Genomic DNA, 15717 nt, shown 5'->3' with positions numbered 1-15717 from the left:
CCACTGGCACACATTTGGGTTTCCAGATTAATCCGTGTTATTCACTGTGTATATAAATTATCAATAAAATGTTGTTTTGTATGTCTTGTAAGAATTCTTTCAAAAGTTGCGGATAGAGAATTGTATATTTTTTCAGGTGTATTAGTACTATATAGACAGAAAATGCGAACAGCATACACGAACCAGATTTGGGTATTACGGTCATATGTATAGACAGTACTCAGGCACATACATACAGAAGATACGGCCGAAGAACTTGGAAGAGCAGTTGACCGGAGTGGACAGCGTGGTTGAAAACCGAGAGATCCGAAGATCAAAACCCAGTCGGACCACGGAAGTTTTCAGTCTGCCTTTAATCTAGGCTTCACCCCTCAATGATTTGAGCAGTCACCTGGAGCGACACGTTATTCAGTTTCCACGTTATGTTATTAGTATGATAACTGGGGTAGATAAGGAACATACAAGTCGCGGAAGTGGCGTCCAATTGAAAGACTTGCTACCGGCCATTCAGCTACAAGAAATTATTGTTTTTGTAGTTGATCGGAATGGACAGCGTCGTGAAAACGGGATGTAACATTAATATTAATAAAAGAACAACAAATTAATAGTAAGTAGTAGAATTATTTTCACGTGATGCTGAAACAATTATATTAGGAAACGATGTAGAAGAGAAGAAGGTAAATTTTGCTATTTGGGGAGCAAAGTGGAGCTGATATAAAATGCAAACTGCCAAGAGCAAAGATGAATTTCCAAAAGAGAGAAATTTGTGGACATTGAATATACATTTATGTCTTAGGACGCCTTTTTGGGGGGAGTTTGTAAGGGCCGTAGTCTTGTACTGAAGTGAAAAGTGGACGATAAACAGTTCAGACAAGAGGAGAACAGAACATTTTGAAATTTGGTGCTGCAGAAGACTGCTGAACGTTGGATGGATACAACCGATGACTAATGAAGAGGTACTGAACCGAAGTGAGGAAAAAGAAATTTATGTCACATATCGATTAAAAGAAGGGACCAGTTGACGGGACATAGCCTGAGGCATCAAGGAATTGTCAGTTTGGTAATCTTGAAGGTTGGGGAGGGGGGGGAGGGGTCGTGGTAAAAATTATAGAGGGAGACCAAGACTTGAGTACAGTTAACAGAGTGAAATGAACGTAGGCTGCAGTAGTTACGCAGATATGAATAGACTTGCACGGAATAGATCAACGTGAGGGACTACATCAGGATTACATCACGACTGAAGACCACAACACCAAAAACGCTATACTGTTCTTATGAACTCTTACTTATCATCAAGTGTATATCTAATAGTCTGTTTCCAGCAGGCTCCTGCCAACCATGGTCTAGTTTAGCACTTACAAGCAATAGCAATAGTTATATGTTACCGACACGGTTAATCTGGGGGCGGTCTGCAATGTATGGCAACTAAAGCAAACTTCACAAGCCAAGATCTTTAAAAATGCGTTTTAGTGGATTATTGACAGAGTTATGCTGTCATCGTCGTATCTTAAGCTTTTGAATACGTTGTAAAAATTCAAAAGCACAAGATCCGATCACGACAGCACAGCTTTGAGGAAACTGGTCATCCAATAAAATGAATTTTTAGCGACCTTTTCTTGTGAAGTTTTCTTCCTTTACCATAGGACTAGCTTTGTAGAGTCATGAATTTCAAACATGTATAAAAAGGTGTCGACACTATCTTCACTTTTACGGATGACAATGCACGACCACATCGAACTGCGCAGATGGAACAACGAGAGGATATTCGGCGAGTGGACTTACACGCCAGTTTCCCATACTTAAATTCGATCAAGCACGTGTGGGATTCGACGAGCAGACGTACTGCAGCACTTCCACACGCACCAACGACCATCCAACAGTTCTCAAAATGGTTAAAATGGCTCTGAGCACTATGGGACTTAACTTCTGAGGTCATCAGTCCCCTAGAAATTAGAACTACTTAAACCTAACAAACCTAAAGACATCACCCACATCCATGCCCGAGGCAGGATTCGAACCTGCGACCGTAGCGGTCGCGCGGTTCCAGACTGAAGCGCCTAGAACCGCTCGGCCACTCCGGCCGGCTGTTTCTTTCAGTTTAGGTCTAGGTTTCTATGCGGATAGTGTAATACCTGAATTTTAAATTTTAGGAACTGTCGAAATCATTCGTAAATATGTGATGACAGTGGAGTTTTGTTTCTGAAAAGAAGGGCAGTTTGTTACAGCACAAACAGCAAGTTATTAAGCGATATTTTTAATTTGGAGCAAACTGTCAATGTGTGTCTTCTCTTGATAACACCAACGAAGCTACTACTATATCTATGTTGTGTTTCGAACGATAACCTCAGCACCACGCTTTTCAACAGAAGAGACTTGAAGGTGGCACAGCTGGGGCTTCTCCTTAAGCCACTGGCCTTAATGTTGAGAGGCCGCTCTCAGAACACCGTGCCGACCGGCCGCCGGCCTTTGACCTCCCACAAACAATCAGCCTGGAGACATCAGCTTCGTAGATTTTGACATTGCCAAGAAGGCATTTAATTTAGCATTAACCCCAGCAATATCTGCCGAAAGGGTGGTTGTGAATGGGTATTTGATGCTCACTTTTCTTAAGTATTGCCATCCAACCGTGTACCGTATATTTTAAAATTTGGAAAAAATTATTTATTGTTTTTAATGAATTCTTCTACCAGATTTTATAATGGTTTTAAAATTTTTTAGGTAAACTTAATCCAAAAATTAAAGTAGGTAGTGGTAGATGTGGCTTTCCAGAACTGATATCATATTAAATATTTTCAGTTTCTGGACCCTACCTAAACATAAGTACCTCTTTAAAAATTATGTTATCGCTGAAAGTCAACAACAATTGACGAAATATACATTTCTTTATTTTTTTAATGGTGTCATAAAGTACGCCGTCGCCCCACACCCCGTTGATAGTATACATGATTGAAAATGCATTTGTATTGCTAAGATAGTGCTTAAAGAGTCCGCCTGCTTAGCTGGATGGTAACGTGCTCGCGTCCCATGCAAGTGCGCTCGAGTTCGATTCCCGATGTGGTACACAAATCAAAGTTGAAATGAATCGACATTTTGCGGAAAATTTCGTCAATGCTATCTCTATATAGTACCCACATCAAAAAAAAAAAAAAAAAAGTTTTGCATCACCATGGTTCCCAGAAACCCTGAGACTGACTTTGACTGTGGATATTGTACCACAGACACAGTCCCTTTGACTGTTCAGAGATGTCACTAAACCCGCTCAAAGATGTAAACAACCATGCATGAGCAGTGCCTATTAGACGGAGGGGGTTTGACAGCCGATCAGATCCAGTCATTCCACCAGGAAGGAGGTACACGGCTCGTGTCGTCTGGTTTGTAGTTCAACGACGACTAGACAGTCAAAACCGCGGTTCGATCGCGTCCGCATTGTTACTTTGAGGAAGGGCTCTCAGCAAGGGAAGTGTCCAGGCGTCTCTGAGTGAACCAAAGTGATGTTGTTTGGACATGGAAGAGATACATGCCTCGCTCAGGCCACCCAAGGACTACTACTGCAGTGGATGACAGCTACCTATGGATGGTGGCTCGGAAGAACCCTGACAGTAACGCCACCGTGCTGAATAATGCTTTTCGTGCAGCCACAGGACGTTGTCTTACGACTCAAACTGTGCGAAGTAGGCTGCATGATGAGCAACTTCACTCCCGATGTCCATGGCGAAGTCCATCTTTGCAACCAGGACATCATGCAGCGCGGTACAGATGGGCCGAACAACATGCCGAATGGACCGCTCACGATTGGCATCACGTTCTCTTCACCGATGAGTGTCACATATGCCTTCAACCAGGCAATTGTCGGAGACGTGTTTGGAGGCAACCCGGTCAGGCTTAAGTCTCACTGTATGGTGGTACAACATACAATGTGTGGTTTTCATGAGCAATGAAAAGGGCGGAGATGATGTTTATGTTGATCACTATTCCAATTTTCTGCACAGGTTCCGGAACTCTCGGAACCGAAGTGACACACTGTCCAGCGAGTGCACCAAGGTGGAGGTTCCCAGCTGTTGTGGGGTGGTAATGTAATGCGCCGTAACTGCTGTACGATACGTGAATGCCATCCTCCCACCGATAGTGCAACCATATCGGCAGCATATTGGCGAGGCATTCGTCTTCATTGACGACAATTCGCGCCCCCATCGTGAATGACCTCTTTCAGGATAACGACATCGCTCGACTAGAGTGGCCAGTATATTCTCCAGACGGGAACCCTATCGAACATGCCTGGGATAGATTAAAAAACGCTGTTTATGGTCAACGTGACCCGCCAACCACTCTGAGGGATCTTCGTCGAATCGCCGTTGAGGTGTGGGACAATCTGGACCAAAAGTGCCTTGATGAACTTGTGGATAGTATGCCACGACGAATACAGGCATGCATCAATGCAAGAGAACGTGCTATTGGGTATTTGAGGTACCCATGTGTACAGCAATCTGGAAGACCACCTCTGAAAGTCTCACTGTATGGTGGTACAACATACAATGTGTGGTTTTCATGAGCAATGAAAAGGACGGAGATGATGTTTATGTTGATCACTATTCCAATTTTCTGCACAGGTTCCGCAACTCTCGGAACCGAGGTGACACAAAACTTTTTTGATGTGTATATCTGCGTTAAAATTTCTGGTTTATGTTACATCTACGTAGATCATCATACGTTTTTGTAAAAACTCGCACAAAAGTACATCAAAATACCTTTCATCAAAAACTGAATAAATATTTTATTGCTGTCACTTGCAAATACAGTACATCACTTTAATATAACACGATCTTTGAGTAGGGTAGTCAATGATTATCACTTACATAGGTTACTCACTTCTCACTCTCAATTATACTTTGCAGAAAAGTGTATGTCAGGAAATAGTTCACAGCTTAACAGTGGGATGTCAGTGTCCAACATGTACAGTATGGTAACGTGATCGCTTGCCGAGACATTGTCCCCATTGTACACTGATATTCGGCTTTTCACCTGTGAACTATTCCGTTACAAAAATACGTCAACAAAAGCTGAAGAATCACAGAACGTATGTCATTCAGGAGTTTGGTATTTTCAAACAGAATTTTATAAAAATCAACACATGATGTCTCCTGAACAGAAATTTTAACTATAAGTATTACCTTCACAGTTGCCACACCAAACCCCATCTTTTCCTCGGTCTATAAAGCATTTGTGATAGAGAACGCTCTTTCAGCATCAGCATTAGTTCCAGGTACAACCAATACAAATGTAGCAATGAGCTGCAAATTTTGCAGCAGGTATCTTGAGATGCAAGGAAGTTGACAATGATAGACCATTTTCCACCAAAACACTTAACAGTTCTTAATTCATCGTTTTCGATTTCACATACATTTTAACAGGGCTCACTTCCACAAAAAATTCTTCGTCACATGTTTGTTTCGGAATATTTTCATCAAACTCTGCTAAAGTTTTTATACATTGATGAACCGATTTCCAAAAAAGAGAATGTTTGAGCTGAACCCAGTTTAGTTAAATGGTTTAAGCACGTGATATGGGTAAGCCCATTTTTGAATACATGCAATTAATGTCTCATAAAACAAACTTGAAATGTCCAAGCAATCTGAATTTTACAGAGAGCCATCTTCTTGCACTGACCTTATCAAAGAATGAATTTTCATTGTTTGAAAGTTTCTCCGTTTCTTCGACTGCATTTTCCTTATGAATATTCATCTGCTGACATATCTGCTGCCTCATTAGATTTTACTGTCGATGTAAGCATTTTCAGTCGGCTCTGAATAAAACAGAGCCAAAAAGTAACTGGGGATCTCTAAAGATTTATTTTAAGATAGTAGGACATTTCTCTTGAAACAACAAACAATCGTGAGTATCAGTAATTCTATGAACAGCCACGTCCAAGGAAAGCCATCTGCTTTTAACACTGCCAAACAGCTGTTCATATCCCATTTCAGAAAACTCGCAAAACTCTTTTAGTTCTTCAACACGAAAGGAGTAGATGCAACAATTTTATTCCTCATATGACATTTTTTTAAGAACTTCAAGATAAGATTTGTTATAACAGCAGCCGTTTCACATGTTATGTGCTGGGAGTCAATCACCTTTACTTGAATGCTACTTGGCACAATATATCTAACAATCACTGGTATCAATTATACACTTTTGTGATTAGAAGCGTCCATCAAAACTGAAATGTACTTAGCATCTTTCAGCTCCTCACAAATATAATGCAAAGTGTATGGAGCCAATACAACAGCTTTTATAGATTCACACTTTGTTCTAGAATAGGTAAATTTCTTCTGAAACGGTTTCCTGATGACTACAAGCAGTGCTGTCCAAATACCTGAAGGAATGGTAATGTTTCATTGTGTGAATAGCTAGCAAACTTTCCTCAGCAGCAAGACGATTTTATTCATAATTAATAATGGCACAATTTTCATTTTTTGTAAGAAAAGATATCATACTTTACGACGAAGTTTTATTTGAAACAAGTAGCTAGTGTTTTATCACATTAATGTGTGCCACAACATCAGATCGACATCCATGATCGATTGAAAAAGTACTTTTAAACAACGTGCAAAATAATTTCTCTCTTTGCTATTCTAATTTCAGGAATGGAAACTCAGTTTTAATTTCGTTAGTAAGTACATACTTTCTTTTGACATGTCTGTTAAATGCTTTCAACGTACCGCATCTAGTGACGTAACCTGTGGCTACAACGATCTAAGTCACACTACTAAACGTGACAATCTGAAGCAATAGGCTATACAGAAAGAAAGTGGAAGTGAGCTTTGCCCGACTATTTCTTTCGCAGCTTAGCAATACCAACTCATATTCTTTAACGTGACGCATACCACCATGTGTGTGTGTGTGTGTGTGTGTGTGTGTGTGTGTGTGTGTGTGTGTGTAAAGTACAATCTAACTTCTGCACCATATCAGTGCAGTAATGTGTTAATTGTAAATAAGTATTCTTGTAGTTCTATTATATGTTTATTATCTTATAATAAAAAAATTTAATTTTAAATTCAGTGCATTAATGCGATATTAATTTACAATTTCGTAAAAAGTATTGTTTGCGTAACTATATTTGTTAATTTCATGATTTAAACAAATAATATGGCTTAACCCTTGTAGTAGAAGAAAGTGCTAAAAAGACGCAGTTTTTCGATGTATGCAGTTAATTGAATGAGTGAAGTTTTAATTGTAATTTCTGTAAATTAAACATCGAACAATGTGTAGTTCCAGAGCCTATTATTGTAAGGATATATAAAGGCCCGAATTTTGGTCCCGAGACAGTCCGTCCACGGCCGAGTTTCAGATGCGGAACCCGTATTGGTTAGATGAACAACAGTGCATCAACTTAACTGTGAAATATGGGTTAAAGGAATGAGAGTGTCTGTTCAATTTATTTGAAAGACTGTGAAACGTGTGGTTAGGTTTTTACTGCTCGTAGATGTTCAACAGTAAACTATTGTAGCAGTATGTGGATGTGTGCCTGCAACTTATTAATGAGGTTTATCGAAAGTTAAACAGTAGTTAACATGCCATATTGAATGTGTATATTGGAGGGGGGAGGGGGGGGGAGGGGATTGTGAACAGTGAAAGTAAAGAACTGTGAAACGCAAATGTGTACCTGTCGGCTACATCATTTAAAGTATTCAGTGTTGAACTTCCACCCCCATTTTTCAGCCAGAATAGCAATGCAGTACATCGACACCGAGGACAACCAACGAGGAAACAAAGCAAGCGAACGTCACACTTGGACGGTTCACTTTGATGCTTAGTCGATGATTGTGAAAATTATGGTACAGGAAATTATGATTCTCTCCTGTAGTAACAGACTTTTTCCCACCTGAACGAGGAAGATCCGCTACCGACCACTCTCTTCAAATCTTAAATTTAACTACTGAGTGTCTCGTCGAGATGGAGGGGTTGGATATTTGGAAAGCAGTCTACAAACAAATCACAATGAGCACTGTAATTATGGTCATGTTTCCACCACGTTTGCAAAACAAATAAACGCTGTTTTGCAGTTAATTACCCATTTATTGTTTCTCAGATAACATCAAACAACATGAACTCAAACTGTTTGTGACAACTGACTTATGGCCAACCGTGTATTAACATCCTGCTGCTCCCTCCGCTGCTAAATTAGCGGCTTACGAGTAAAAGGTGTAAATATCACGAGCTGGCAGTCAAAAACGCTTTATTGCTATAACTTCCTTTCGGTCAGTGCACTTGGTTGGACGTTTTCCAGATGAGCAGATTCCATCCCTGAAATTCTAATATGGTGGGTCAAGTGTTGTCGTTGTTCCCAACTGGACCGAATCGTTGTCAAGCTACAATATAAGACGGAACAAAATCTGAGGAATAAAGTGAATGTTGCAACATTTTTTTTTTGGCTGATCATGAGGGGACTAGGAACAAAAAACAGGATTATTCAAAATTATCTAGACACACTCAAGTGATTGTAAAATATGTCTTTATTGAGATAACGTATTATATGATTGTATATATGGAAACAGCAACTTAAGAACCTTTTTTTTTTTTTTGCTATTGTGATCTCCAACAACATGGCTACCAGACCAACTGAGAGGGGGTTTTGTGTAGTTCATGGCGGTCGACTACATTTCCACAATGATGTTTGTGAGTTCTTCTATACTGAGCTACTACAAATATGGAGCGCTCGTATGTCAGCTAGCAGTCTGCAGTTGCAGACATGGTTGTCAACGTCTGCAGACCTGACACCATGTGATTTTTACCTATGAGGTTATATCAAAGACAGTGTTTCACACCTCCCTTTCCCATAACATTGCTGACTTACGAGGAGGTATCAGGGCAGCTATAACTGACATCGATGTGGACACTTTAGAGCGAATAAAGACTCGACTTTTGCCTTGTGACTAATGATTCACACATTGAACCTTTGTGCACATGGCAAAAAAAAATCTTGAGTAACTTTTTCCATATACATAACCTATAGCACCAGATATCCGTATAAACATGTGTTACAGTCAGTTGAATGTATCTAGATCATTCTGAATAACCTTGTAAAAGAGACATTATGTATTGGACATCATGTATAGCGACTTAGGGTTGGGATGAATTGGAAAGACAGTGGGATTCTAAAGGTTGCGAGATTTGTAGGATTTATGATCTTCGAATTGGAGAAGAGGGTATTTAATGAGATGGAAGAGTTGCATGTGAGAGAAGTAAGACGGATACGGGATTTGAGACAGAGTATTTTTTTAATCTGTAATTGTCTACCCATGAAGACAGAGTGGACCTTCCCACTTATGATACACTGCAGAGTCGGCGTCTCTTCGGTCAGTTAAGAGGCCAGCTGGTAGGGTGATAGAGAGTCTCAGTTCGCAATATTTTGGTAGGGGATTTACAGATTCGGTATTTGCCTCCGCAACGGAGAAGAACCACCCGAAAATCTTGGTCACAACAGGGAGTTGGGAACTATTTGTAATTTAATTCTGAGACAATAGGTTCAAGGCAAGTACATAAAGGCCTGTGAAGTCGATGACTTACTTGGTATGTGCAGTGTACCTCGGTCGCTGCCGGTCGCAGGCGATAGGTACGATAACGACTATTGAACTTATTACCAGTAACAATTAGCACTTCATGTCGTTAAGTTTTACCTCTGGCAAAGCAGCTTCGTCATGAGTACTGTATTCAATGTTACTTATTCATCAGGAAGATGAAGATGACATTTGGATTAGGTGAGTGGACAATCCTGAAAGGACAAATTTTCATCGATACTACCACCAAATCAGTAGCAGGGATGAGGGACTTTCCCGTTTCCCTAAAGTTTTTTATATTTTGTCTCGATAAAATCATAAACCATATTAGACCGTGCAGCAGTTGTCAGCAGACTTAAAGCACATGCTGCAAGGGACAATGTGAAGCTCTAGTAGCGTTTTCAACTTAAGTGTATGGTAGAATCCATCTGTAGGTTTCCACGATAAATCAGTTAATTAGTCTACTAATGGCGGCAACTATGAGTGTACGTTCAGCTTAAATAATTCCATGAAATACAGTCTTCAGTTTAATGTGACTGTGGGAGTCCTTTGAAAGAGTAACTGCTGGCATTAACAGAAACAGGTATGCTCTGGATAAAAGAGCATCGGTTCGAAACAACGTACAGGACAGGGTAGCAACATTAAGACAGCAGGTCGATACCAGAGCTGAAAACTTGAAGAGCGGTGTCAATATGCAATCTATTGTTTGTGCTGTTCTCGGTGTCCAGCCGGGTGCAGTCGTCAACGTAAAATGATGTTTAGACAGCGTACGTTGCCGTCATTTTACGGTAATACCACTAGGGTGAGCGTTTTCGCTACATCCCGCATCCTTTACAGCGTGATCATTCTCCAGCCCTTCCCCCAATACCTGGTCGCAGGACGCGTCGGGTGGAGTGGTGGGGGGACGGCATCGCTGAGGCCTGGGCGAGTACCTCGGTACATCATAGCTTCTGTAGCCCTCTTCGGGGGCGGAAGTGGCTCCCGGCCGACGCTGCTATTTTACTTGCCTGAGTGCTGGGTCCTAAGGTTTGCTTAGGGTATAGCCACTGTCTTGTCGATCAGCCCGTCAGCTACTCGCATTTTAATAGCGTCCTTCACCACACCGTCCCAAAACGATGAGCTCCGTCTTTACACTTCTGGAAGGGGTAGGGAGAGATCAGAATAGAAAGGAGGCAGAGAGTAGTGAAGTCTCTCATTCTACAGGCAAGGTACGCTCTCTGAATATCGTGTTACGAACACGACTTCACCCAGCTGCTATTTTTTTGGCTGCTCATGTAAAAGCTATACAGACAAGAATCCTGGTAAAAAGGACTTAGGTTCTCAATGATTTTCAATTCACTTGTTATAATGGATTACAACGGTAAGAAGGCATAGAAATTCGATAAACGTGGGAGGACAGAGAGAAGGAATTGCGGCAGGGTTTTGATATGCACGGAGATCTTCATGCGTTTTGCAACGTGTTCTGCTGCTTCTTCCGCGACCTCAGTACCGCACTGACCCCATGTCGGAAGCAGCTCATCCGTCATGCAAGCCGCCACGCGGATTGTCTCCGCTCTGACACAGTCCCTCTACAAGTGGAGTGTTGCATCAACCCGAAAACTGTTGGCCATTCTTTGGCGGTTGGTTTCCGACAGGTTAGCAGCAAGGCCGAAGAAAAATCGAGATACGTTCATAGGATTTGTCGACCTGGAAAAAGCGTTCGACAATATAAAATGGTGCAAGCTGTTCGAGATTCTGAAAAAAGTAGGGGTAAGCTATAGGGAGAGACGTGTCATATACAATATGTACAACAACCAAGAGGGAATAATAAGAGAGGACGATCAAGAACGAAGTGCTCGTATTAAGAAGAGTGTAAGACAAGGCTGTAGCCTTTCGCCCCTACTCTTCAATCTGTACATCGAGGAAGCAATGACGGAAATAAAAGAAAGGTTCGGGAGTGGAATTAAAATACAAGGTGAAAGGATATCAATGATACGATTCGCTGATGACATTGCTATCCTGAGTGAAAGAGAAGAAGAATTAAATGATCTGCTGAACGGAATGAACAGTCTAATGAGTACACAGTATGGTTTGAGAGTAAATCGGAGAAAGACGAAGGTAATGAGAAATAGTAGAAATGAGAACAGCGAGAAACCTAACATCAGGATTGATGGTCACGAAGTCAATGAAGTTAAGGAATTCTGCTACCTAGGCAGTAAAATAACCAATGACGGACGGAGCAAGGAGGACATCAAAAGCAGACTCGCTATGGCAAAAAAGGCATCTCTGGCCAAGAGAAGTCTACTAATATTAAATACCGGCCTTAATTTGAGGAAGAAATTCGATAAACGTGGGAGGACAGAGAGAAGGAATTGCAGCAGGGTTTTGATATGCACGGAGATCTTCGTGCGTTTTGCAACGTGTTCTGCTTCTTCCGCGACCTCAGTACCGCACTGACCCCATGTCGGAAGCAGCTCATCCGTCATGCATGGCGCCACGCGGATTGTCTCCGCTCTGACACAGTCCCTCTACAAGTGGAGTACAGCATTGTATGGTAGTGAAACATGGACTGTGGGAAAACCGGAACAGAAGAGAATCGAAGAATTTGAGATGTGGTGCTATAGACGAATGTTAAAAATTAGGTGGACTGATAAGGTAAGGAATGTGGAGGTTCTACGCAGAATCGGAGAGGAAAGGAATATGTGGAAAACACTGATACGGAGAAGGGAGAGGATGATAGGACATCTGCTAAAACATCAGGGAATGACTTCAATGGTACTAGAGAGAGCTGTAGAGGGCAAAAACTGTAGAGGAAGATAGAGATTGGAATACGTCAAGCAAATAATTGAGGACGTAGGTTGCAAGTGCTACTCTGAGATGAAGAGGTTAGCACAGGAAAGGAATTCGTGGCGGGCCGCATCAAACCAGTCAGTAGACTGATGACAAAAAAAAAAGACAGGAAATGGTGACTGTATTGAAAGGAGGATGTAAGATGAACATCAACAAAAGCAAAAAAATGGTTCAAATGGCTCTGAGCACTATGGGACTTGACTTAACATCTCAGGTCATAAGTCCCCTAGACCTTAGAACTACTTAAACCTAACTAACCTAAGGACATCACACACATCCATGCCCGAGGCAGGATTCGAACCTGCGACCGTAGCGGTCACGCGGTTCCAGACTGAAGCGCCTAGAACCGCTCGGCCACAATCGGCCGGCAACAAAATCAAAACGAGGATAATGGAATGTAGTCGAATTAAATCGGGTGATGTTGAGGGAATTAGATTAGGAGATGAGACGCTTAAAGTAGTAAAGGAGTTTTGGTATTTGGGGAGTAAAATAACTGATGATGGTCGAAGTACAGAGGATATAAAATGTAGACTGGCAATGGCAAGGAAAGCGTTTCTGAAGAAGAGGAATTTGTTAACATCGAGTATAGATTTAAGTGTCAGGAAGTCGTTTCTGAAAGGATTTGTATGGAGTGTAGCCATGTATGGAAGTTAAACGTGGACGACAAATAGTTTGGGCAAGAAGAGAATAGAAGCTTTCGAAATGTGGTGCTACAGAAGAATGCTGAAGATTAGATGGGTAGATCACGTAACTAATGAGGAGGTATTGAATAGAATAGGGGAGAAGAGGAGTTTGTGGCACAACTTGACAAGAAGAAGGGACCGGTTGGTAGGACACGTTCTGAGGCATCAAGGGATCACAGATTTAGTATTGTAGGGCAGCGTGGAGTGTAAAAATCGTAGAGGGAGACCAAGAGATGAATACACTAAGCAGATTCAGAAGGATGTAGGTTGCAGTAAGTACTGGGAGATGAAGAAGCTTGCACAGGGTAGAGTAGCATGGGAAGCTGCATCAAACCAGTCTCAGGACTGAAGACCACAACAACAACAACAACAACAAGACAGGGATATAGTTTTTCGCGCCTGCTGTTGAATCTACGCACTGAAGAAGCAGTGACAGAAACAAAAGAAAGATGCAGGCACGGTGCTGCGACTGACCTCGTCGGGCGGCGGCGCGGCGCCGGGCGCGGGGGCGGGCGCGCAGTCGTCCTCGTCCTCGCTCTCGGCGCAGTCGGTGTGTCCGTCGCAGCGCCACGACGGCGGGATGCAGGCACACGTCTTCACGCACGTGAACTGGCCCGCGCGGCACACGTCCGTGCACGGGTACACCTCCTCGTCCTCCACCTGCTCCTCCTGCGGGCAGCGGCCAACAGCGTCAGCGCTAAGCGACGGAGAAGGCGCTGTCTACTTCCTCTCGCTACCTTCCGAAATTTTGCTCCACGCGATACTTCTCTAACATTCTGCGTGGTGTCTCTTTGTTCTAAGTCGTGTCTCCCTACCACTTTCGCGCAACGACGCTCTGAGCGGGTTTTTTTTTTTTTTTTTTTTTTTTTTTTTTTTTTTTTTTTTTTTTTTTTTTTTTAGGGAATTGACTAGTTTGAACCTGGGACCTGTTTGCTGGTAAGGAGACGCCAGACCACACATGACATGTAGAGTTCAGAAGAGTTCAGTGAGACTAACAATGATTTAATCAAATACTTAATGATTTCAGCGTCAGCTCCACTGCACTCCCTGTAAAAGAATCTTAATACTAACTAAATTTAGTGGAAGGGGTTCAAGGCTTTCCTATTTTTAGTTAGCTGGTAAAATAACGTCGAAAAAGCAGTTAAGTTTACCATTGGAAATTTTATTCTACTCACAAAACATTGTTTATAAATTGCACTATTGATAAAAGGAAATGTTTTAATACAGGATGATAAAAACCAACTGCGTTCAACAAAAATGTGAATGAATATTCCCTGAATGGGTTTCCAAGTTCTACAATGGATCGAAGGATGACCCATCCCATATCACATCTATAATCTAGCTTTAAATTAAGTTTCATAAAAGAGAAAACTATCAAAAATGGTCTACAGTGACCCTCAATTATCTTTAATTTATTTAACTTGTCGTAAATTACAGTGGCCGATGTGGTTTCTCAATAATTATATAACAGAAAAATCATCGCGTTTCAGATTTTAACTTCAATTAGCAAATGTGAATACCATCAGCTTTAATTGACGATCGACACTAGTATTACGCAAAAAGGGGATGTAACAGATGAGACTTCTGCAGTTCTGAGTGAAGCCTTACGCGCTCTTACGCGGGCGGCACCGCGTGTGTTCATTACCTTGTCGGTGTTTAGGCAGCGCAGCTCCACACACCTCGCCGTCTCGGAAGCAACTTCCTAACTTCTCTTTACTACAATTTCCCGAAGTTGCTTTAAGAAAACCTATCTGGCTGTATTTTCAACTGACCAATCAGGGTCTCAATGTTAACCTTAAGCTCCGCCTACAAAAATTCTGTCTATCCAACGAGAAACGTTATACTTTTCGTGGTGGGGCAATGTTTTTAATGTTTGCAACGTAACAGAGACGCGAAAAAGTCTCACGCTAAAACTTGCAGCTGGTGTGGCCATTTTAGTGTTATCGTAAGATCTATACTGTTCTTCTGCTGGGCTCTATCTTTTAACATGGGCTGGGGGGGTGGTCCGGCGGTCAGCCGGCGATGTGGGTGTCCATCCCTTATCGTAGAGCCTTCTAGCTTAACACGGTTCTGCTCTCGGCTTCTGTTCTCGTTTCTCCCCTCGGAACTGCGTCTGTTTCACGGTGGGAAGGTATGACATGCATTTAGGCGTTCTTGTGTTAGTCTGTGGTATTCCATTTGCTCACTCGTTGATCGTATTACTACGGTTAATTTAATGTCAGGATTTATTCGGAGCTATGTGACGTACTGCCGGATTTGCTATCATGTCAGGGTTTTCATGGAAGGTGTTGGATTTGCCTGACACCTTACACTTCTACTACTCGCATAAAATAGCTTAGAGATATGAGCGGCTGGAGGGAAACAGAGGTAGGCGCCTCTACCGTCTATTTAATGTTACAGAGGAATCGGTGCTACCAACAAACAGCAGAATACACAGTTCCCAGTTCACTAGGGACACCTTGTACGAAATTCCAAACTACAGTGCTATTTTGTGGTGAATTGCGTCGTTACGGTGCTTGAAATTCCAATAACAGCTGTGCACGAGGTGCGACAATAAAGTAACGAGACATGAGAAAAAAATTTTTTACTTACCGTTTTAGTCAAGTTCAGTGTTGTCTCCTTCAAAGTAGTTCCCTCCTGATTGCACACACCTT

The 15717-nt window shown here is 41.9% G+C and overlaps 1 protein-coding gene across 1 annotated transcript in view; it reads right to left on the bottom strand.

The window, feature by feature from the left end:
• Positions 1-15717, bottom strand: part of LOC126176416 (low-density lipoprotein receptor-related protein 4) — a 646448-nt gene that overhangs the window by 612153 nt on the left and 18578 nt on the right. The window contains exon 2 of the mRNA XM_049923573.1: positions 13538-13732. Coding sequence (XP_049779530.1) covers positions 13538-13732 — 195 coding nt within the window. The remainder of the gene's footprint in view (positions 1-13537; positions 13733-15717) is intronic.

Source organism: Schistocerca cancellata, chromosome 3 (genome assembly GCF_023864275.1).
Source record: "Schistocerca cancellata isolate TAMUIC-IGC-003103 chromosome 3, iqSchCanc2.1, whole genome shotgun sequence".
Lineage (NCBI taxonomy): Eukaryota > Metazoa > Arthropoda > Insecta > Orthoptera > Acrididae > Schistocerca > Schistocerca cancellata.
The sequence above is the reverse complement of the archived record's forward strand: the minus strand, read 5'-3'. Positions and strand labels throughout refer to the sequence as shown.